Source organism: Streptopelia decaocto (assembly GCF_964273445.1).
Source record: "Streptopelia decaocto genome assembly, chromosome: 9".
In the NCBI taxonomy this organism is placed as follows: domain Eukaryota; kingdom Metazoa; phylum Chordata; class Aves; order Columbiformes; family Columbidae; genus Streptopelia; species Streptopelia decaocto.
The window spans coordinates 3,364,864-3,383,383 of record NC_138664.1 but is presented as its reverse complement, the minus strand read 5'-3'; the positions used below and the strand labels follow the sequence as shown (position 1 = coordinate 3,383,383).

Here is an 18,520-nt window from a genome sequence, read left to right as displayed (position 1 = left end):
CCTGACCTCATGGCAGCGGGAGGAAGCGGTTGCAGTGAGCACTGCCAGACCCACCCCCTGAGAACCGCTTGCAAATGCTACCTGAGAAGTCAGCAATGACTCTTCACCGAGAGCAAAATATTCAGGCTGCGTATACATCCCAGCCTGTAAACTACAATGTAAGGAGACAGATTTCTTGCTTGCACATTGGTCGTCCCTAGCAACACCATTTGATAAAGCCCTGCTCTGGTTTGAGGGGTCCAAGCTGAATTTTCTGGTCGGTGTTCCTGACCCTAGAAGCCCGGCATTTGTTTACTGGGAAAAAGAACAACAAAAAACACAGTTACGTCTTTAAAGCTCTGCTGCTCGGTTGGCAAACAAATGCTGGGAAGCGCAGCTCTGCTGAGGTTGTGCAAAAAGAAAGCAGTTGTTATTCATTAAGCATATGACAGCAACGGGAGCAAAGGGGATAAAACTCGAAACCCGAAACCACCTGCTTTAATTTTAGCCATAATTGAAGCGGCTGCCCATGATGCTGCTGATGCACATATCAGATTTGCACGCCATGCAGCGCTCTCACTGATTTCTGTGCAGCAAGCGCCAGCCCACTGTCTGCTCTGCTTCAGGAGGGGGTGAATCTCCCGTTCGATTGCAGGTTATAACGGGCGCTTTAGAATCTGTTTGTTTCCTTCCAGGAGCAAAATGCAGTCGCAGTCTGACTCTCTGATAGACAGACGCTTTAGTCGTTAGTGAGGTTTCTGTGACTACAGCGCCGTGTCCTAGTGTGGGTGCACTGATCTCTTTTGTTCCCGGTTCGAAGCAGTGATGCTTTTCTCACTCGTGTGCTCACGCGCTTGCTCGCTCTCCCTCCCTCTCTCTCTGTCTTTGATCTTGCTGATACGGGGAAAAATATCAGGTTCAAATCTTCCGCATATTTAACCAAAACATCTTGTCGAATGGGAGTAAATTGGGACTGGGTGCAGCAGCAGAGGCTGCAGTATGGTTGCTTGTATGGCTTGCTTTCTGTTACCACAAAACAGCAGCAGTCCTCCAGGAGCGCTGGGGTTGTTCTGCAGCGAAATCAGCTCTTAGGGGCTTGGCATTCACAGAGGATTAAGGTGGTTTTGCTGGGAATGGATGGACTGCGCAAAGCTCTCGTCTCACTGTCTCTAATGCAGGGATTCGTGTGAAGCAGGTAAAAAGGGAAGAGATCTTTCCTAATGGCAGAGAGGGTCTTGTCCTTCACTGAATTCCCTGGAGCTGGAGTTTTTGCTGTGGAGTTAAATGGCTGTAAGATAGCACTGTCACTTCATATTCAACCTCATTACAGTACTAGCGACATAAGCCTGAGAGCTGGGGAGCTCACGGTGAAATCAGTGAAGGCAGGAGAAGTCTTGACCTCAGCTGCGCAGCGAAATGTGAGAGTGGGAGCATTAACAGTCTATCCTTGAGCCGTTTAGTGCAGATTTATACTGCCTGTGTTTGTATGTGTATGCCAACTTTCAAAAGCTAGGAGAAGCTCTTTTATGGTTTCCTGTGATGATACATAGTCAGAGGGGATGCTCGGATGAATAAGGAAATATGCCACAAAATGAGGAGCAGGTGAGCTGCGTGACAGACGTGTGTGCTGTCCTTTGGCGATTCGGTGTCTCTCCTTACCTAACAGTATAAGGTGCTGGGAATACAAGAGGCTTAACTCCACTTGGGATGTTGCTTAGGAGAAGATCCGCACTGCTTTGGAGCACAGCACGTTGTGTGATGTGAGATCCCCATTCCCTTCGGATCAGCGTTCCCTACTAAGCATGTCTTCATTCCTCCACTTTACTGATCATTTACAGCTGTTTGCTTTATTTCATGAGAAATTCTTAAAGGGCTGAGACAGTAACTGGACTGCACTGTTCTGTAACACAGCACAGAGCTGGCGCTGTGTTTCAAGCAACCAAATGAGATTTGCACTCAAATCCCAGCAGACATTGTTCATCTCGGTCACGGGAGTTCACATTTTTCTGGGGTCTAGAGATCTCTGGACATCTTTGTTGTCACAATAAGGAGGAAGATAGCTATGGCATCCAGACAGTTGAGGTGTATTACCCCTGTACTTGGTAAACTGCCAGCATGGCCTTTTTTGGTCTGACACATAGATAGTTCCATCTTTAAGAAGGCACACAATGTGTTACCGAATGGGACATGCTATCTGCCTCACTCACCATCAGTTTGTAAAGTGAGTTGCGGTGTTCGGCCCCTGCAGTCCTGTTACAGTCTAATGCCTGTATGTAAATCATGAATTAGCGAGCAAATAACCACATTATGGGCACCTACTTATATAGTTAATGTCAGAAAATAATGAGTTCTAGAATAATATCTTTGGCAGTCTTTATGTACTCCTGATGATGAAGAGGACACCAAACAGCCTGTCAAGTCGTTTCAGTTCCTTCTTACACACAGCCGAGCTAAAAGTGAATGCACGCTTCCATCTCCCGCCAGTGTGTCTTCCTTCTGTGTGCATTTAAATAATAGATTCTCCTTTTATTTATCATTTTTTTTAGCTTTCTTAAGTAAAAGGAGTTGTGTAATTGCTGTGCCCACAAATGCTGTGACACCTCTGACCATCACGGTGACACTCTGCCCAACATGCCAGAGCCCCCCATCCCCAGCCCTGTGCCAGGGGGTGGTTGGGAAGTGCTCTGATGTCCCCTGCTTGTGGTGTAGCTTCAGAGAATGCTCCCCGTGAGCCCAAAAGATAGGCATCCATTTCTTTTGCAGAGATGTTGCAGCTCCACATGTGGCTCTGGTTTCTCTGTCCCCAACAGGTGGCCTTGCAGAAAGACCAAAAGGACTTGAAGTCTTCTAAAAGCTCCTACTCCTTTGAGAGCTATGCAGCCCGCAGATGCTTTCCAGTGAAAGAGAACATCCTTTGAAAACAATCTGGTGTTTATTAATCAACAAGAATTGAGCGTTTGGGGTCCTTTGGCAGGAAAAGAGAAGGAAAGCACATGTGGGCCTGGCCTCCTGAGTGAAAACATGCAGGTTCTGTCCTCGGGCTCTGCTGAGGAGCAGATTTGGTGTAGCATTGGTGTGTCAGCGCTTTGGTCTCAGTTCCAGTGACATTTGGCAGGATTCAATATGTTGATGTTGAGACTGAGTTGCCCAAGTCCCAGGCAGCAAGCCATTCACCTGCTCTCTGTGTTGCCCTATAGACATCTAGATTCATTAGGCTCCCTCTCCTTAGCCAGAGGGTTCTCTGGACACTTAATTATAGATGCCCACGTATGCCCAGAAGTGCCATTGCTGGGAAGGCAGGCACTTAGATCTTATTTAAAGCTGTGCTGTGTTTCTGTTTTATGTGGGTAGGCACCTGGACTCTGTTATTTGTGTTGCAGAGGGCTGAAAAATTAGATGTTGGACAAGACTTAAGTCCTGGGCCTGACCTCCTGCCTGGGGAGCACCGCTCTCAGCCGTCAGGAGATGGGGTCTGAGCACTGCTCAGCCTGAGGGGTTTGTCCCAGTCCCGGTGTGTCAGGGGGAGACCCCGACCATCCCTCCCTTAGCTGCTCTGCCCTTGTATCTTGAGAAATATGGGGCCAGGAATAAAATGTGAAAGAAGAGACGCAGTACAGAGAGGGACAGTGACCAAACCCAGTTATTAGGATGCTGCAGGGGAAGGGGAGTCCCAGGCCCTCCTCCCCGGTGTGCGTTTACCCTGGGTGCCACCGTCACCACCAGCGCTGATGGGAGATTGTCCAGCGTTCCGTCTGCAGGGTCTCGGAGGTGCCATCTGTTCCCCATTTGGTGCCGAGGTTGTTGAGGTGGCTGTGTGAGATGGACAGGAGCCCTCTGGGCTTTGCTAACTTTGATGAGGCAGCGTCTAAAGTTAGTGCTTAATTTAAGCAGGCTCAATTTTATTGCCTTTGTGTGTTATGTTGCCCATGAAATGAGTGAAACTTTTCGTCTGCTCCTTGGTCTTCTGGCGTCTCCCTGTAGTGTGGCTGACTTTGTATGACCTGCCTGCCTGAAAAATCAGCAGCCGTCTCCCCTTCCCCACCCCAGCACACAGCGGGACCTCCGAAATACCTGCACTATACCTACGGGATACCTGCACTAGCACTTCCAGGGCTTGGTGGGGTTGCTTGGATGAAGGACACCACATTTGGGAATAATCCTTTCTCCATTTCTGTCTCACAGATTGATGAACTCCCTGAAGGAGCCGTGAAGCCTCCAGCAAATAAATACCCCATCTTCTTTTTCGGGACTCATGAAACGTAAGTGAACGAATGTAATCTTTTCTTTTGAAAGCGTCATCCTCCACAGCAGCTCATGTCATCTCCACTGATTTTATTGGAACAAATCCTGGCTGAAGCCATTGGGAGCCTAGAGATAGGTCTTATGAGCCTAACTCATTTGTACGAACACATGGAAGCGAAACCTGAAAGGAGGTGTCTGGATGGTAAACTATGGTCTAAGCATAAATAATAACCAGTGCCTGCATTTCCTGTAAAGAAAAGTGTCAGTATAAATTTATTAAAGGGTCATCAGAACTCAGATGCAGGGGCAAAAGTTTTTACTTGGATGTACATGATAGCAGAGATCAGGGAGCAGAACCTCAGAGACGTTTGGGTTCATGTCCTGTGTGAGAACTCAGTTGGTAGTTTGAGGAATGAAGGGAAGCAGACCCCGGGGGCTCACGCAGTCCTCCCGTAACTCACAAACGTCGGCATTCCTGGGAGATTTGCGCTGGGGATGCGGGAGATGGAGCGCTCGCCAGTGCCAGAGGAACTGGGCTGGCTGAGCTCATAGGGAAAGAAAGGAATCAGAACAGAAAGGCTAAGTTATGTCTTGTAGTAATTGCTACAAAGTACAGAGTTTCAAAATTATAATGCATATGACTATTTTAAGCTATATCTGAGGTAGTTTAAAAAAAAGAGTTTCGATTTTGCATTAAATGTTTCCAACCTTTCCTTCCCCACTTGCAGGGAACCTGTTTTCTAGAATTCCCTAAAACATGGAAAAATGAAAAAATGAAATTCTGATGACTTTTAAAATTCCATTTTAGATGTTTGAAGCTTTATTTAAAATGCATTGTTTCTTTTTGAATTCTAGCATCATTCCAGAACACAGCAAGTCCCGTAGCTCATACAGCACATTTTAATTTCAAAATCTTCAAAGGCAGTTTCTGCTTTATAAAGATCAAAATAGCCTCTCTTGAGTTAAAATAGTTCTTCTTATTGCTGTAATGAAGCAACCTAATATTTTGACATGTTGTGATCCACTGCTACTGTCACTAAATAATCAAAAAAGAATAAAATTATGATCCGTTAAAATTGGAAACCAAACTGTAAATTTTTTTAATGGAAACATTGTTTTTTAGAAAATAACTGGCCACTTTTATTCTGAAATGAATGAATCCCAAACTGCTAATCTCTTTTTTTTAATTATTATTTTGGTAGCCCATGGTCTGACTGTAACATTCAAAACAAGAAAACAGTTTGTAGTTACTACCTTAATAATTTAAGCAGCATCACTGTTTAGAATGAACTGTAGATTGGAGCTCCTTAGTTTTATAGCAGAGCAGTGGAGACTGTTACACTCTCCCTGTGCCAATGAACCTATTTCAGACAGAGATGCAGCCAATTTTTCAGTGTTTACTATACATAAAAGGCTGTAGAAACACTTCCTTACCTTAGTGTCAAGCTAAATTAAGGTAGCTCATGGTAAGTTCCATACAGTTTCCCTTTGTTATTTGTTTTAGAACTGTGTTACGTATTTTTGGCAACAAGGAGACATCTCCTAGTATTAGCAAAAGCTTAGATAAAATAATGTATTCTGATCCCCTGCTCTATCATAGCCTTTAATATTAACAAGACATCTGTTAGCTTGGAAGTCTCTGGCTCTCAGGTAGAAAAGCATTCTTGGCTTTATAATTATATAATTGAGATATTTCTCCATGAGACAACTGAGTGTGGACACCCCTCTGGCTCCTGGGTAGTGGAAAGGAAGCTCTTTCCCTGGACACTTGTCACCCGATGCCTTCGGCCACCACTTGGCTCTGTACTTCTTGGCCACTGGGATGATTTAAATGAATGAAACTTTGCACATTCATAAATGCTTGGAAGAATCGTGGCATAAATCAGGCGTTAAACTGAAATAGTGTTTACAGCAAGGAGAGAGGTGATCCTGTGATGAAGGTGTTAGACTGAGCCTGAAGAGAGTTGGGTTTTCCTCTGGGTGGTTTGACCTTGAGCAGATCTCTGCGCCTCGGAAGCCTGTCTGCAAAAACGGGCAACTTCCCACCCTCGTGGTGACGTTACAGCAATAAGCGTGTTGGAAACGGAGTGGCTCCAGGATCCCGTGGTGATGGAGACCATAGAGTTAATGTTAATTGCAAAGATCATTAGGAAAGTAGGACAGTGATTATAGTAAGGACACTGTGACTTGCTCAGCTCCGGTCCTTGGTGACACAGAATCTTCCAAGTGGGAATGAAGTATTTTTTTGCCTCACTGTTTTCAATTTAACTTGCAATTAGCCATCCCAGTACCGCGATAAAGAGCACAGCAAACACACTGGATATAGATGAACAATGAAAAGGAAACTATGCTTTCTTCAGTTTTATGTAAGTTAGAATTTTACTGTGAAGGATGTAGGATGAGCAGGATAAATCACCAGTCTTCTTAAAAAAAAAATAAAAGTATTATTATTATTATTTTTCCCTGCATTGTGCTGCCTGTGCCTGCAATGAGTTGGCCCAGTGCATAGCTGCCTTATGCAGCAGAGCACAAAATCCCTCCTTTGCTGTGCTGTCTGAAAAACAACTTGGCCACAAGCACCCTGTGTGTCTCATTGTTTCCTTGTATTACTCATCTGCCTATATTCACCCATTGTTTCTTGTCTTATATGAAATTATAAGATTTTTGGGAAAGGAACATAGTTATTGTGTTTGCATAGAATCGAGCATGTGAGGGGCTTATTCCAAGAGAAAAGCTCCCAAGCTTACTGGCAATATAGATAATAAGAAACTGCTTTTGCTGTCCAGTAGTTCAAGGGATAAGTTTTGGCTCATGGTTCTAGGCACTCCTTACATTTTAACTTTTCATACGGTATTTTTAGGCCATTCTGCCTTTGTAACACATAGGGTTGGAAGTTTAGTCCCTTGCTATCGCAGGCAAATACGTCATATAATCCCATTCGTAAACTGTTTAAGTCCCAGCTCCCAGCAGTGGTTAATATAATAAATGAAACTCGTTTTAGTTGTTTCTAGAGAGACCCAGCGTGATTTTGCAACATCAAACATCGGAGTGGGGAGACAATCCTTTAAATCAGACTCAACAGCAGTAACTCAAAGCAAGTCTGTTATATAAATAAATAAACAACAAAAAACCCTGAAAAAACAAATGGTGGAAAGAGCAGAAGAATAGGGAAAACATTTGCACTGTTAATGTTTTGGGGTTTTTTTAAGAGGAGGATTTGAAGTCCTTTTTTGAATGTTACCTGTGTTAAAATGCAGTGCATTCCTGGGGCCCAAAGACCTTTTCCCATATAAAGAATATAAAGATAAGTTTGGGAAGTCGAACAAGCGAAAAGGATTTAATGAAGGCCTGTGGGAAATAGAGAACAACCCTGGAGTAAAGTTTACTGGATATCAGGTAAATGACTTTCACTTCTATTCCTCCTTATCTTTCTTGCTTTCTTCTTTGAAGACTTCTTGTCAGTGTAATATTGTGTGAGTGATGCGGCAGGTCCTGGTTTTGGTGGAGCTAGAAGGTTTCACAGCTTTTGTAATTGTGTAATGGAAAGACAACTGTGGTCTTGCACTCCGCGACAAATTGAATTTTAATCATACCATGGAGCCCATTGCTTTCTGTGATATTCCGGGCTGGTGAAGTGGAAAATTCTGCAGCAGATTTAGCTGAATTAAAAATGGAAGGTTTTATTTACTCCAGCATAAACATGAATAATTTCTGACTTCTTCTTGCTGTTGTTTATTTTTGTATCGGGTTCAGTGTATTTTACACGGCCCCTGAGGTCACTGCACTTCTGATTTGTGCGTTGGTCATGTATAACACGTAGGACACCGCTGCCCGAGCCGTGCGGGTGGGAAGGTGGAGGTTTCAGCTGCGGTCCCAGGCGTAGCTGCTGTACAACAGCTCTCCCTGTTGGATGTCCGAGCAAACATCAGTGAAGCTGGAGGGGGAGAAGAGTAGCTGGGGGCTGTAGAAAACCAAGGAACTTTTCCCATTAAGAAAATGTGGTCCTTTGAAGGCAGAAATCACCTCCGAGAGAAGGCAAACACCTATTACATTATTAGCACAAAACCTTACAAACCAGCCATGCGGACCACCTGCAGACAAGCTGCTGCCCCTCTCGGTTCCTGGTTCATATTTTCAGCCCTACAGATGTTTTGCATATACTTGAGGATTTAAAAAAAGCCCGTGAATAGTCTGCGGGAGATGGACTGTCAGGGAGTCCCAGCCCCTGCGCAGCCTTTGCTTTCCCCAACACCGAGATCTTGCCCTTCGGGTGCTTTGTAAGAGCCATTTTCTCTCTTGAGTACGACTCTCCTACTGCAGCCAAAGTCTAAAACTCCCCATAGTTTTGCACAAAGTAGAACGTGTCAGGTCTTTTCACTGAGCAACCCTTAGTTCTCCGACAAACACATTTTTTGTTATCGGATCTTACATTTCTGTGTAAACCCTTCAGAACATGCTGTCCCTGAATCCGCATCTGATAACTGTTGTCAAGCGGCGACTGAGAAAATTGCCTCTGCAGCCCTTTCTCTTGATAATTGCAAGAATAACCTGAGCTATTCCTTACTATAATAATTAAGTGTAAGCTGTCTGTTACCAGTATTTCTATCTTCAAAATAGAACAAAAATTAAGTAGTAGATTTTAGTGAGATTTTTGTTGTTTATGTTGTTATTCTTATTGTTATTTTAAAGGCAATTCAGCAACAGAGCTCATCAGAAACTGAAGGGGAAGGAGGAAATACAGCAGATGCCAGCAGTGAGGAGGAAGGTGATCGGGTAGAAGAGGATGGAAAAGGAAAAAGAAAGAATGAAAAAGCAGGCTCAAAACGGAAAAAATCCTACACTTCAAAGGTTACCTTCTGAGTTTTTCCATTGTTACCCACGTTCATTTGTAGTTAGAACACTGTCCACAGTCTGTTCTTTCTTCTTTAGCATTAATATCTTAATTGCAGCACCATAGCGATGGTGTTGAAGCAGGCAAAGGGATGTGCTCTGGTTTTTGTGGACAGTCTTGTGAGACAGCGGTTCCACCACTTTGAGGAGTGAAAGAGCGGGAGAGAGTAGAAGGGCTGGACAGGGAAACCATGCAAAGATGGATTGATTTCCCCATGAAGAGAAAAAAAAGCCTTAGGAGTGTGCTCCCTGGGAGCCATGAGCTCAGGTTTGGTTCCTGTCGGGGAGAATTGAAGCTTCGCCCCCCGTCTCCAGGGTGGGTGCCCCAGGAGCCGAGCTGGAAGGTGCGGTAGGGCCAGATGTGCTCGGCTGCTCCTCTTGTAGCTGAGTGTAAAATACTTAAGTACAGGAGGTAGAATGGGAAGGAGGGTGGAAGAATTAAATTCATTAAGCAAGGAGGAGGGCACTTAATTTGTAGATAAAAGACCTACATTGTAGTACCTACCTGACCTGTTATGTCTAAGTGACAATGTAGGTGAGGAAGCTAAGAGTAAGGTATCTCAGATGTAATGGCTGGTGAACATAATCACCTGCGTAGTGACAGCTTTGGTTCAGATGCGCTTCTCACTTGTCACCTGGGTGAAAGGGAGCGATGTTACAGTCGCTTCCTCCGGCTCTGGGTGCGCCTCCCGCTCTGTCCTTTGTTTAAAAAATCGTGGAAGGTGTGGAAGAGTCGTGTTCATTCACATTCGTGTTATTCTTCTCGGAAAGTGACAACTAAATGAAATGGAAAGAAGCAAGCAAACAATCTGATCCAGGCTCCGTTTGGGGAGAGCGGGAGGTTTTGTGGTTCATCCACTGAACAAAATGTATGAAGTAATTTCACCCCCTTTGTGTGTTTTACATTAGAAATTCAGGTCTGGTCTACCATCTTCTTTCCAGAAGACTCTGAGCAAACAGAGGATTAGGAAAATGGTGGCTTAATGCCACAATTTATCCTTTTGTACTGTAGAATTGCATAATATAAAGGGAGCAGAAAAGATGTATTGGTTCCACATGGCTTTAATGTTAGTATATTAAAGCTGACAGCACTAAAAAAAAGTATGGAAAGCAGCTCTGCTAATGTTATTCTCATTTTACATCTCTGTGTATAATCAAAACTTTTGTCAAGCTGGCACCATCTGTTTCATTAACGAGCAAAACCTACAGGTGACCCAACACTAATACCCATCTCCTGTTACTGTGTCTGTCTTACAGTCACCTGTGCTGAACACAGTTTCTCCTCGGGCTTCGCCGATGGCACTAACTCCAACCACTTCACCTGAAAAACCCTTTTTGCCCCCCATATCCTCCCCAATATTCACCTCGAACACGGAACCACACGACCAGAGAGCATTCCACATACATTTCAAAGGTGTTTTTCTATGACTGAAGCTCGGTTTTCACTTGTTAACTTTGTTGTTGATCATTTTAGAAATCCTCCAAGCAGTCACGGAAATCTCCTGGAGATGAAGATGATAAGGACTGCAAAGAGGAAGAAAATAAGAGCAGCTCTGATGCTGGGGACGCAGGCAATGACACAAGAAACACTTCTTCAGATTTGCAGAAAACCAGTGAAGGGGTAACGTGTTCATATCATTCACTTCCCAGGCAGTTTGCTACCGGGGGGCTGTGGAGCAGGGCGGGGGGGGCGTTGCATTGCAGGGACCTGTGCACACCACGTGCTGTCGTTTTACGTTGCGTTGCAGTGCTCAGAAAATGTCTGGGACAGAAACATGGGACTGGTCCCTGCACTGGTACAAATCTGCTCTAGCGAAACGACTGAATGAGAAAAGATACTATAAGCGTTATTTTTGTTCCAGCACTTGCACAGTACAACTGAGAGGAACTACTGAAAACCATGAGCTGGAATGATACAAAATTGATGTGAGAGCAGAATCAGATTGCATGGTGCATTTTGCTTCGCTGAACAGTGGGAGCTGCTTATCCGTTCACAGTTGTTTAAAATCTGTTCACTGCCACTGACTTCTTTGGGGTTTGTGAGGGTTCACGTGCACTTTGCAGACTCGGTGTACTGCAGGGCTTAGGGCAGATCCTGCCTGGGATGTGACCTTCCAGGGAGGGGATACACAGTCTGCTCCTTGTACGTTTGTGTGGGTTGTGTTAATGTTACTTTGTGGTGAGCGCAGCTACAGAAAGGCAGGCGGCTTGGCGGGGGAACTGTCACGGGAACTGGTTAATCATCTGCCACCTTTAACAGCCGTGACTATTTCTGTGCCTGTGGAGCAGCACGAACCTCCCAGCTCCAGCGTTACTCCCCGGCTCAGGAGCAGTTCTTGCGCGGTTCCCGTGCCAGGGCTCTGCCCCTGGCCAGCAGCCAGGCCGCGCTGTCACAGGAGCTGCCGAGTGACACGAGTCCCCAGGTGTGAGGGGCAGGCGGCCAGCTCAGGCTCTCAGCTGACGTCGCCGGGTGCCTCAGCGCCCAGCTGCGTGCTCGGCCTCAGCCCTTGCACAAAACACAACCTCTGGGGAGCTGCTGTCACCTCCCGCTCAAAGACTGTCCCCAGAGCTTCCTGCCGCCGTGCCTCTCTGTGGTTCAGTGCGTTTTGTGGCTCTTCGCCTTATAAAGACTCTGGTATGTGGCTTGTGGGGTCAGGAGGATAAAAAGCCCTGACCCTGTCACATTCACAGAATCACAGAATCACGGAATGTCAGGGATTGGAAGGGACCTGGAAAGCTCACCCAGTGCAATCCCCCCATGGAGCAGGAACACCCAGCTGAGGTTACACAGGAAGGTGTCCAGGCGGGTTGGAATGTCTGCACAGAAGGAGACTCCACAACCTCCCTGGGCAGCCTGGGCCAGGCTCTGCCACCCTCACTGAGAAGTTGTTTCTTCTCATATTTAAGTGGAACCTCTTGTGTTCCAGTTTGAACCCATTACCCCTTGTCCTACCATTGGTTGTCACCGAGAAGAGCCTGGCTCCATCCTCCTGACACTCACCCTTTAGATATCTGTGAACATGAATGAGGTCACCCCTCAGTCTCCTCTTGTCCAGCTCCAGAGCCCCAGCTCCCTCAGCCTTTCCTCACACGGGAGATGCTCCACTCCCTTCAGCATCTTTGTTGCCCTGCGCTGGACTCTCTCCAGCAGTTCCCTGTCCTGCTGGAACTGAGGGGCCACAACTGGACACTCCAGACGAGCAGCTGGGCCGAGCCAGGGGCTGGCGCAGGGGACACTGCCCGCTGTGCTTCCCAGCATCTCAGGCACAGAGCTGGGAGGCTGGCGCTGAGCAGCACGGTGAGAGCACAGTGCACGTGTTGCCCTCCTCCTGGCCAGGGAACCCCGTGACACTTTCCTATCTTCAAATAGCTGTTTGAGTGAGAAAACTGGCCATAAGGGCCATCCGAGGTGGCGAGAGGTTCAGGAGAGCAGTGGTGGGATATGACTCTGAACTTCAGGCATGTTCTCCATGTAGGGACCAAACGCTGAGTTGGGCTTCTGCAACCCCAGCACTTGGGCTTGAGCTCACACGTGAACAACCAGTCTTTAACTAGACCTTGGATTCTTTTAACCTTATGGGAAAGGTGGAGTTTTATTAGCGTGTACTAATGGTGAGGCTGTTTTGAGGGCAGCTTGAAATAAAAGCACTGGTAGGTTTGGAAAAATTCACATCCTGATCCAGATATTTCACTCGGGGCATTTCTGCTGCAGAATCTGCATTTCACGTGTAAATCCTCTTCGTTGTTTCTTTTTACATTTGTCAGTAGTGCAATTCTCTTTTAGGACCAGGAGGGGACACTCCATCTCCTGGCATCCTTAGACCAGAGCAGGTGTCTGCCAGGTCTGTGTGAGCAGACACGAGGCACTTGGGGAAAGAGTGACCAGGGGTTTTGGGTTGGTGTTGAACAGGCCGTCGCTCGGCGTGTCTGCGTTGGGCTGGGGACAGCGCTGGCTGTCCCGCTGCACGTCCAGAACGGGAGTCGTGAGAGGGCGCTGAGCTCCTCCAGCCCCCTTAGACACAAGCAGCTTTTCTCTTGATAGTAGTAATAACAATGAGGTTGTTTTGTAATGCCTGGGCTGCAGTATCCTGGATGTCTCCCCGCTTCAGAGCAGAGAACCTTGCCTGTTAATCACACCCTCACCCTCAGCACCGTGGGGATCGTCCTGAAGGGTGAACAGCTGGAGTCAAACGATTGCAGGAGCATCCTCACCTATATTTTTTTAATGAAATTTCTCACCTCCAGGTGGTAGAGGAAAGCTTAAAAATGTGAAGCGATGGCTTCCTAAAGACTCAAAACCCAGAGCAAATAAAAGTACTTCCGAAGCTATGCTTTGTTTTTTTCGGCCAATTTCATATCGTTCAAGGGCTCAACTTTGGGGGTTTTTTATCCCTGGGGATAAAGGTAGCAGCTTGATTTTCTTATCACCATCCCTTAGTTTCTCAGCTATTCTTAAGGACCACAGGCACTCTCAGCAGAACAGATGCCACCTGCACTACCTGTTTCCGCTTTGATTCCTTCCTCAGAAAGATGCAAAGCCTGAACGTCAGCTTTTCATTATCTAATGTTAATTAACTAATAATATATTAGCTAAGACAGCCCATCCCAGAGTTAGCTCAAGTCAAGAGTTACAGAACCCTCCCGTGACAGTTCTCTGCTGTTAAATACTAAATTGTTTTGGCTTTCTCCAAGTACCAGATAAACAGAATATTCCAGCAGAAAGGTGGTCATGGCTCTGTGTTATTTACTTTCTGTCACAGAAAATTAGCTGATAAGTCAGTGAATTCACGGCAGCAGATTTACACCGCACATTTAAAGCTCCGGTGACTTGTGCGTTTGGTTCTTGGCTGGAACAATTGTGAATCTTTATAACTGAACACCTAAGCTGCTTCTTACTTTTGCTCTCTGAACACCCATCTAATGAGGTTTGAAAGCCGCCGTGGTCCCGGCCTCATCTGAGAGCATTGGAACGTTAAGGTCAGCACTCAGGCCATGAGGAAAGTCGTTTCTTTTGGTATTAATTACTTTAGTTACAGTCTGGACAAGGTGTTGGGAAATGAGGCGTTCTCTGTGTAGGGATGCACGTCATTGCCTTTTGGGAGCTGGAGGATTTTACTGAGTCTTTGAAAAGTAATAATTGGTTGGAAATGAAATACATGGTTTTTTTGCTCCTGGTGCAGCCTGAATATGAAAGTGGAGTAAAGGGCTGTGATCTTTTTACTCACACTGACAATCAGTTACTAACGTGGGAGTCAGTGCATCTATTTGTGGAGGCGACCGCTTGCCAGCATGAATAAGGGGATCAAAATCTGGTCCAAAATTACTGCCATCTGATACTATTGCAATTGGGAGAACATATTTAAACCAGCCTGTGTCCAGGACGTATTTTTTGTTGTGATGTTGTTGTGGGGTAGCAAGAATTCCAGTTGCTGCTGTGAAAGACAAAGTATGGGCAGAAAACACGGGTTCATCGTGGCCTTCTGATGCGGTTGAGATGTTTGGTTCCTTTGATCTTCTTCTTAAGAATAACATTGGTTACGCTGCATAACAGGTTTGGGGGTTTTATCAACATGAAAAGCATAACATTTAGGGCTCTGTTTAATGTAAAATCATTCATGTGAGCATTTTTCCAGAAAACAAAAACAAAGTATGTTTTTCTGTCTTGATTTTTTTCTGCAATTTGAGGTAAGGTAAAAAAACCCTCCAAAAAAAAAGATAACATTTGTAAAAATGTGTTGTAACTATTGCACAGTAAAAGTTTCTATGTAAAAGTCCAATAGTGGCGTAGTCTGGTGCAAGGAGCTGCGTTGTTTGCTGCCTCCGTGTAGCTCAGGACAGCGGCGCTGGCAGGCCAGGCCGTGGCACAGAAGCTCAGGAGAAACAGAAATGTCTGAATGCCAGCTGAGATTAGAGCAGCTGGTACAGATGAAACACCCTCTTTGCATCTCCGTGTACATTGAATCCCGTAACCATTTTGACCTCAAACCAACATGGAGCAACAGTGATCATACAAAGCAAGTAAATAATTATCCTCCTGCCCATCCAGCAGGAGCCTTTAAAGTCCAGGATGGCTGAGTCTGTTGCCAGACACTGTCGGGGAAGGAATTTTCAGTGCCAGAAAAATCAAAGCAATTAGTGATTTCATTTTATTCCCCGCTCTCTGCGTTCTCTGTCCTTCAGTTTTATTGATGACTGAAGTGTTGCACTCACACCGATCAGATTCTGTGCTTCGGTTTCCTTTGCGCGCCGGTCGGCGCAGCACACGTTGTGCTGGATCTCACCGGAAAGCCCAGAGACCTGTTCAAACAAAGATGATGCGAGTCGAGCTGTTTCTGAAGAGCCGTGAAACCATGGAGACGGCGCGAGCTGCTCGGCTCTGCCGCATCCTCGCTCGGCGCAGGAGCGGGGACAGGAGCGCTGGCTGCCTCCTGGGGCACCTCGGAGGCAAAACGTGTGTCGTGCTGGAGGATGGTGCTGGAAACCCAAAATCCTGGAGGATTTAGAATGAGGGGAAATGGCCTCAGGTTGCAGCAGTGCAGGGTCAGAATGGATTTCAGGAAAAATGTGTTCAGGGAGAGGGTTGTGGAGCATCAGAACAGGCTGCCCAGGGCAGTGGTGGCGTCACCATCCCTGGAGGGGTTTAGCAGACGTGCAGATGAGGCTCTGAGGCGCTTGGACAGAGAGGCGCTGTGTGCTGGAGCCGCGGCATCGCGCGCAGCAGGTGCCAGAAGAGCGAGGCAGCAAGGAGCTTGTGCAGAGATGTTAAAATGTCTGTTCATATTCTCCTCCAGATCCTCTGCAAAATGAAAATTCCATCATCCCCAGTGGATTTAACCTGTACCGCCCCCCCTTATTCCTTGATCTTGATTTTTCTTCTTGGCTGGTCACACCGAATGCAGAACTCGTTCCTTCACGCTGTGTGTGCGTTGAGTTTCTTTCCACCCGTCGGTGTGGGTGGACAAGCGTTCACACCGAACTCTTCCCCGAGGAGCAGGGCAGGCTTGCTCAGGGTCAGGCTCGTGCGGCGGGGCGTGTGTCCCGTGTGTGTCCCGTGTGTGTCCCCCCGTGCCCGTCCGTCAGTCCTGCTCTCTGGGCAGCAGCAAGAAACCCAGACTTGGAGGCACTTGCCGTGATCCCACGGGGACAGTCTGATCCTGTCCTCACTGTAACAATATCCATGGAAGCAAGAGCTGACCTTGAGTTGGTCGTGAAGGGCGAATTTCTTCCTTTTGTGCCATCGCCTCCCGGGGAGCTCAGACTCCTGCCCTTTCCGAAGCGACACTGGGCTCCGGTAGCGATGAACGCGGTTGGTCTCCCCCTTGCTCGGCGTTGGTCTGTGGGAACCCAGCAGCGCAGCGGCATTCAGTGCAGAAATGTGGAATTTGGTTACGCGTGAAGTACACGATGAGATTTGAAATGGAGTGATTGGGGAAAACAAAACCCAGCCCACGTACGTTACTCAAACTGCTCATTTGAATAAAGCCCTAAATGTTCACTTTTGAACCGTGTGCTGGAATATTTTGCCGTGATATGTTTAGTTGGTGTAACGTAAGCGGTTTTCTCTAGAAAAACATGCCTTTTCAAACTGACCAGGTGGTCACTGGTACCTGTGACTCTGAGGTATGGGAATACAGCATTAATTGTAGCACGTTTGTTGCTGCTTCTTACATTACATGTGATATATTCTTTTTTTCTCTCTCTCTTTCAGACTTAACCAACATAATGACTGCTGAATATTAAGGGAAAACACAAGAAGGTTACATGTTTGGTTGTCTAATATTCTTGGATTTGATATGAGTCACCACATCTGTTCATTAGTATCATCAACAGCATCCCAGTTTGTATGCACATTATTCACATTCCTATCTGTTGTGTTTGCAGAAATGACATTTTACCCTTTTTTCTAAGGGTTACTTTTTGATTTTCATATGATTTGGTTGCATGAAGTCGCCCTTCACCAGTGGCTGAGGTTTATGAAGATACCGCATACTTGAACAAGTTTGAGATTCCTTTTCTAGACAGAAAAGGCGTCACTCCAAATTATGTCATTCTAAATCAGCATTTTTTAAAAGCAAGTAAATCTTAGAAATGAGTCCCCTCCATACGAGCCTACAACCATATCTTCCACATACCAACAATTTCCAGTTTCCCTATATCCATATTTTGTTGCTTTTCAATCAGTTTACAACATAAAAGAAAAATTCTTAGTTGAGATCACCGCCAAGTTCAATAATGTAACAAAGTACCTTTCCTTATTAGAAGTACCTAGCTAGTTATACTCTTAATACTTCTCAAAATCATGATGTAATGTACACTATCTGACTTAGTTCCTATATGTGGAGTTAGTGAAAGTCTTTTTGTGTTTCTTTAGATTAATACAAGGATTTTTTCCAATGCCAACACAATTTGAAATCGTTCATTTGGATGCTTTCCATTTTTAAGCTTACTGTGATATAGAACCCTATGGGAAACCAAAAGAAAACATCAATTTTAAATAATGAAAGGCTTAAAAAAGGATGCTGTCATTCTGGCTTTTTTTTTTCCTTTTGGAAATAGAACTAGACTAGTAAGTAAGCATTCCGAACCCATTATTCTGTGTACATTCTTGTTGCTATTGTGATAATAGAGATTTTTATTTATTTTTATGCCAGCTTTTATTGTGAAAACATATTTAGTCTGGTTTTATCAATCCTTGTTCTGCTTGTCCTTGGAACATCTTTTGCGTATTCAAGGTTTGTAGTTGACGAGTTTACTGTAAAAAACTAAAAGAAAAAAAAAAAAACAAAACATGACAAAAAAAACCAACAAAACAAAACAAACTAAAAAAAAAAAAAGAAAACAAAAAAATGTATTGTTTTTACAGAATAAATTTATTGGAATGTGTATTGGGAGTAAGGTTTGAGGTTGTAAGCAACTAAGTTAGCGTCATATTTGGCTTCATACGTGTAATAATGTGAGGTATTAATGTAAGTCAAGTATTAAAGCAAAACATTCTGTTAACATGAGTTGACCATAATAGATACAAGTGCAGGTGAGATCTTTATTTTTTCTGTACTTTGCCTTTTCTGGATAACGGGAGGTTATTAAATTCACCTTGAATGTACTGCAAAGTTTCTTTAAGAACACGAGAGGGCACACGGGAGGCTGATGTTTGCGAGCCCCGGCTGTTTGTGGGGCCGCAGCGCTGGCGGTTGCTGGGGGAAATCACCGCTCAGCCCCTCTCTTGTGGTTATTTCGGACCTTTGGCTGGATCTATAAACCTGGGTTGTCTCTCCTGAGCGTTGCCGTGACCTACAGCTCAGTGTTAACGGGACAGCGGCAAAGCGCCGATTTCTTGCCGTTCAGAAAGCCCCCGGCGCAGGGTGCAACACGTGTGCACCGCTGCTTTCACCAATTAGGTTTAAAAAGA

General features: G+C 45.5%; 1 protein-coding gene across 1 annotated transcript in view; it reads left to right on the top strand.

Moving 5' to 3' along the window:
* HDGFL3 (HDGF like 3) overlaps positions 1-18,214 on the top strand; it is a 36,299-nt gene extending 18,085 nt beyond the window's left edge. The window contains exons 2-6 of the mRNA XM_082060676.1: positions 4,162-4,238; positions 7,479-7,617; positions 8,911-9,069; positions 10,586-10,732; positions 16,820-18,214. Coding sequence (XP_081916802.1) covers positions 4,162-4,238; positions 7,479-7,617; positions 8,911-9,069; positions 10,586-10,732; positions 16,820-16,825 — 528 coding nt within the window. The 3' untranslated portion in view covers positions 16,826-18,214. The remainder of the gene's footprint in view (positions 1-4,161; positions 4,239-7,478; positions 7,618-8,910; positions 9,070-10,585; positions 10,733-16,819) is intronic.
* The last annotated feature ends 306 nt before the right edge of the window (positions 18,215-18,520 follow it).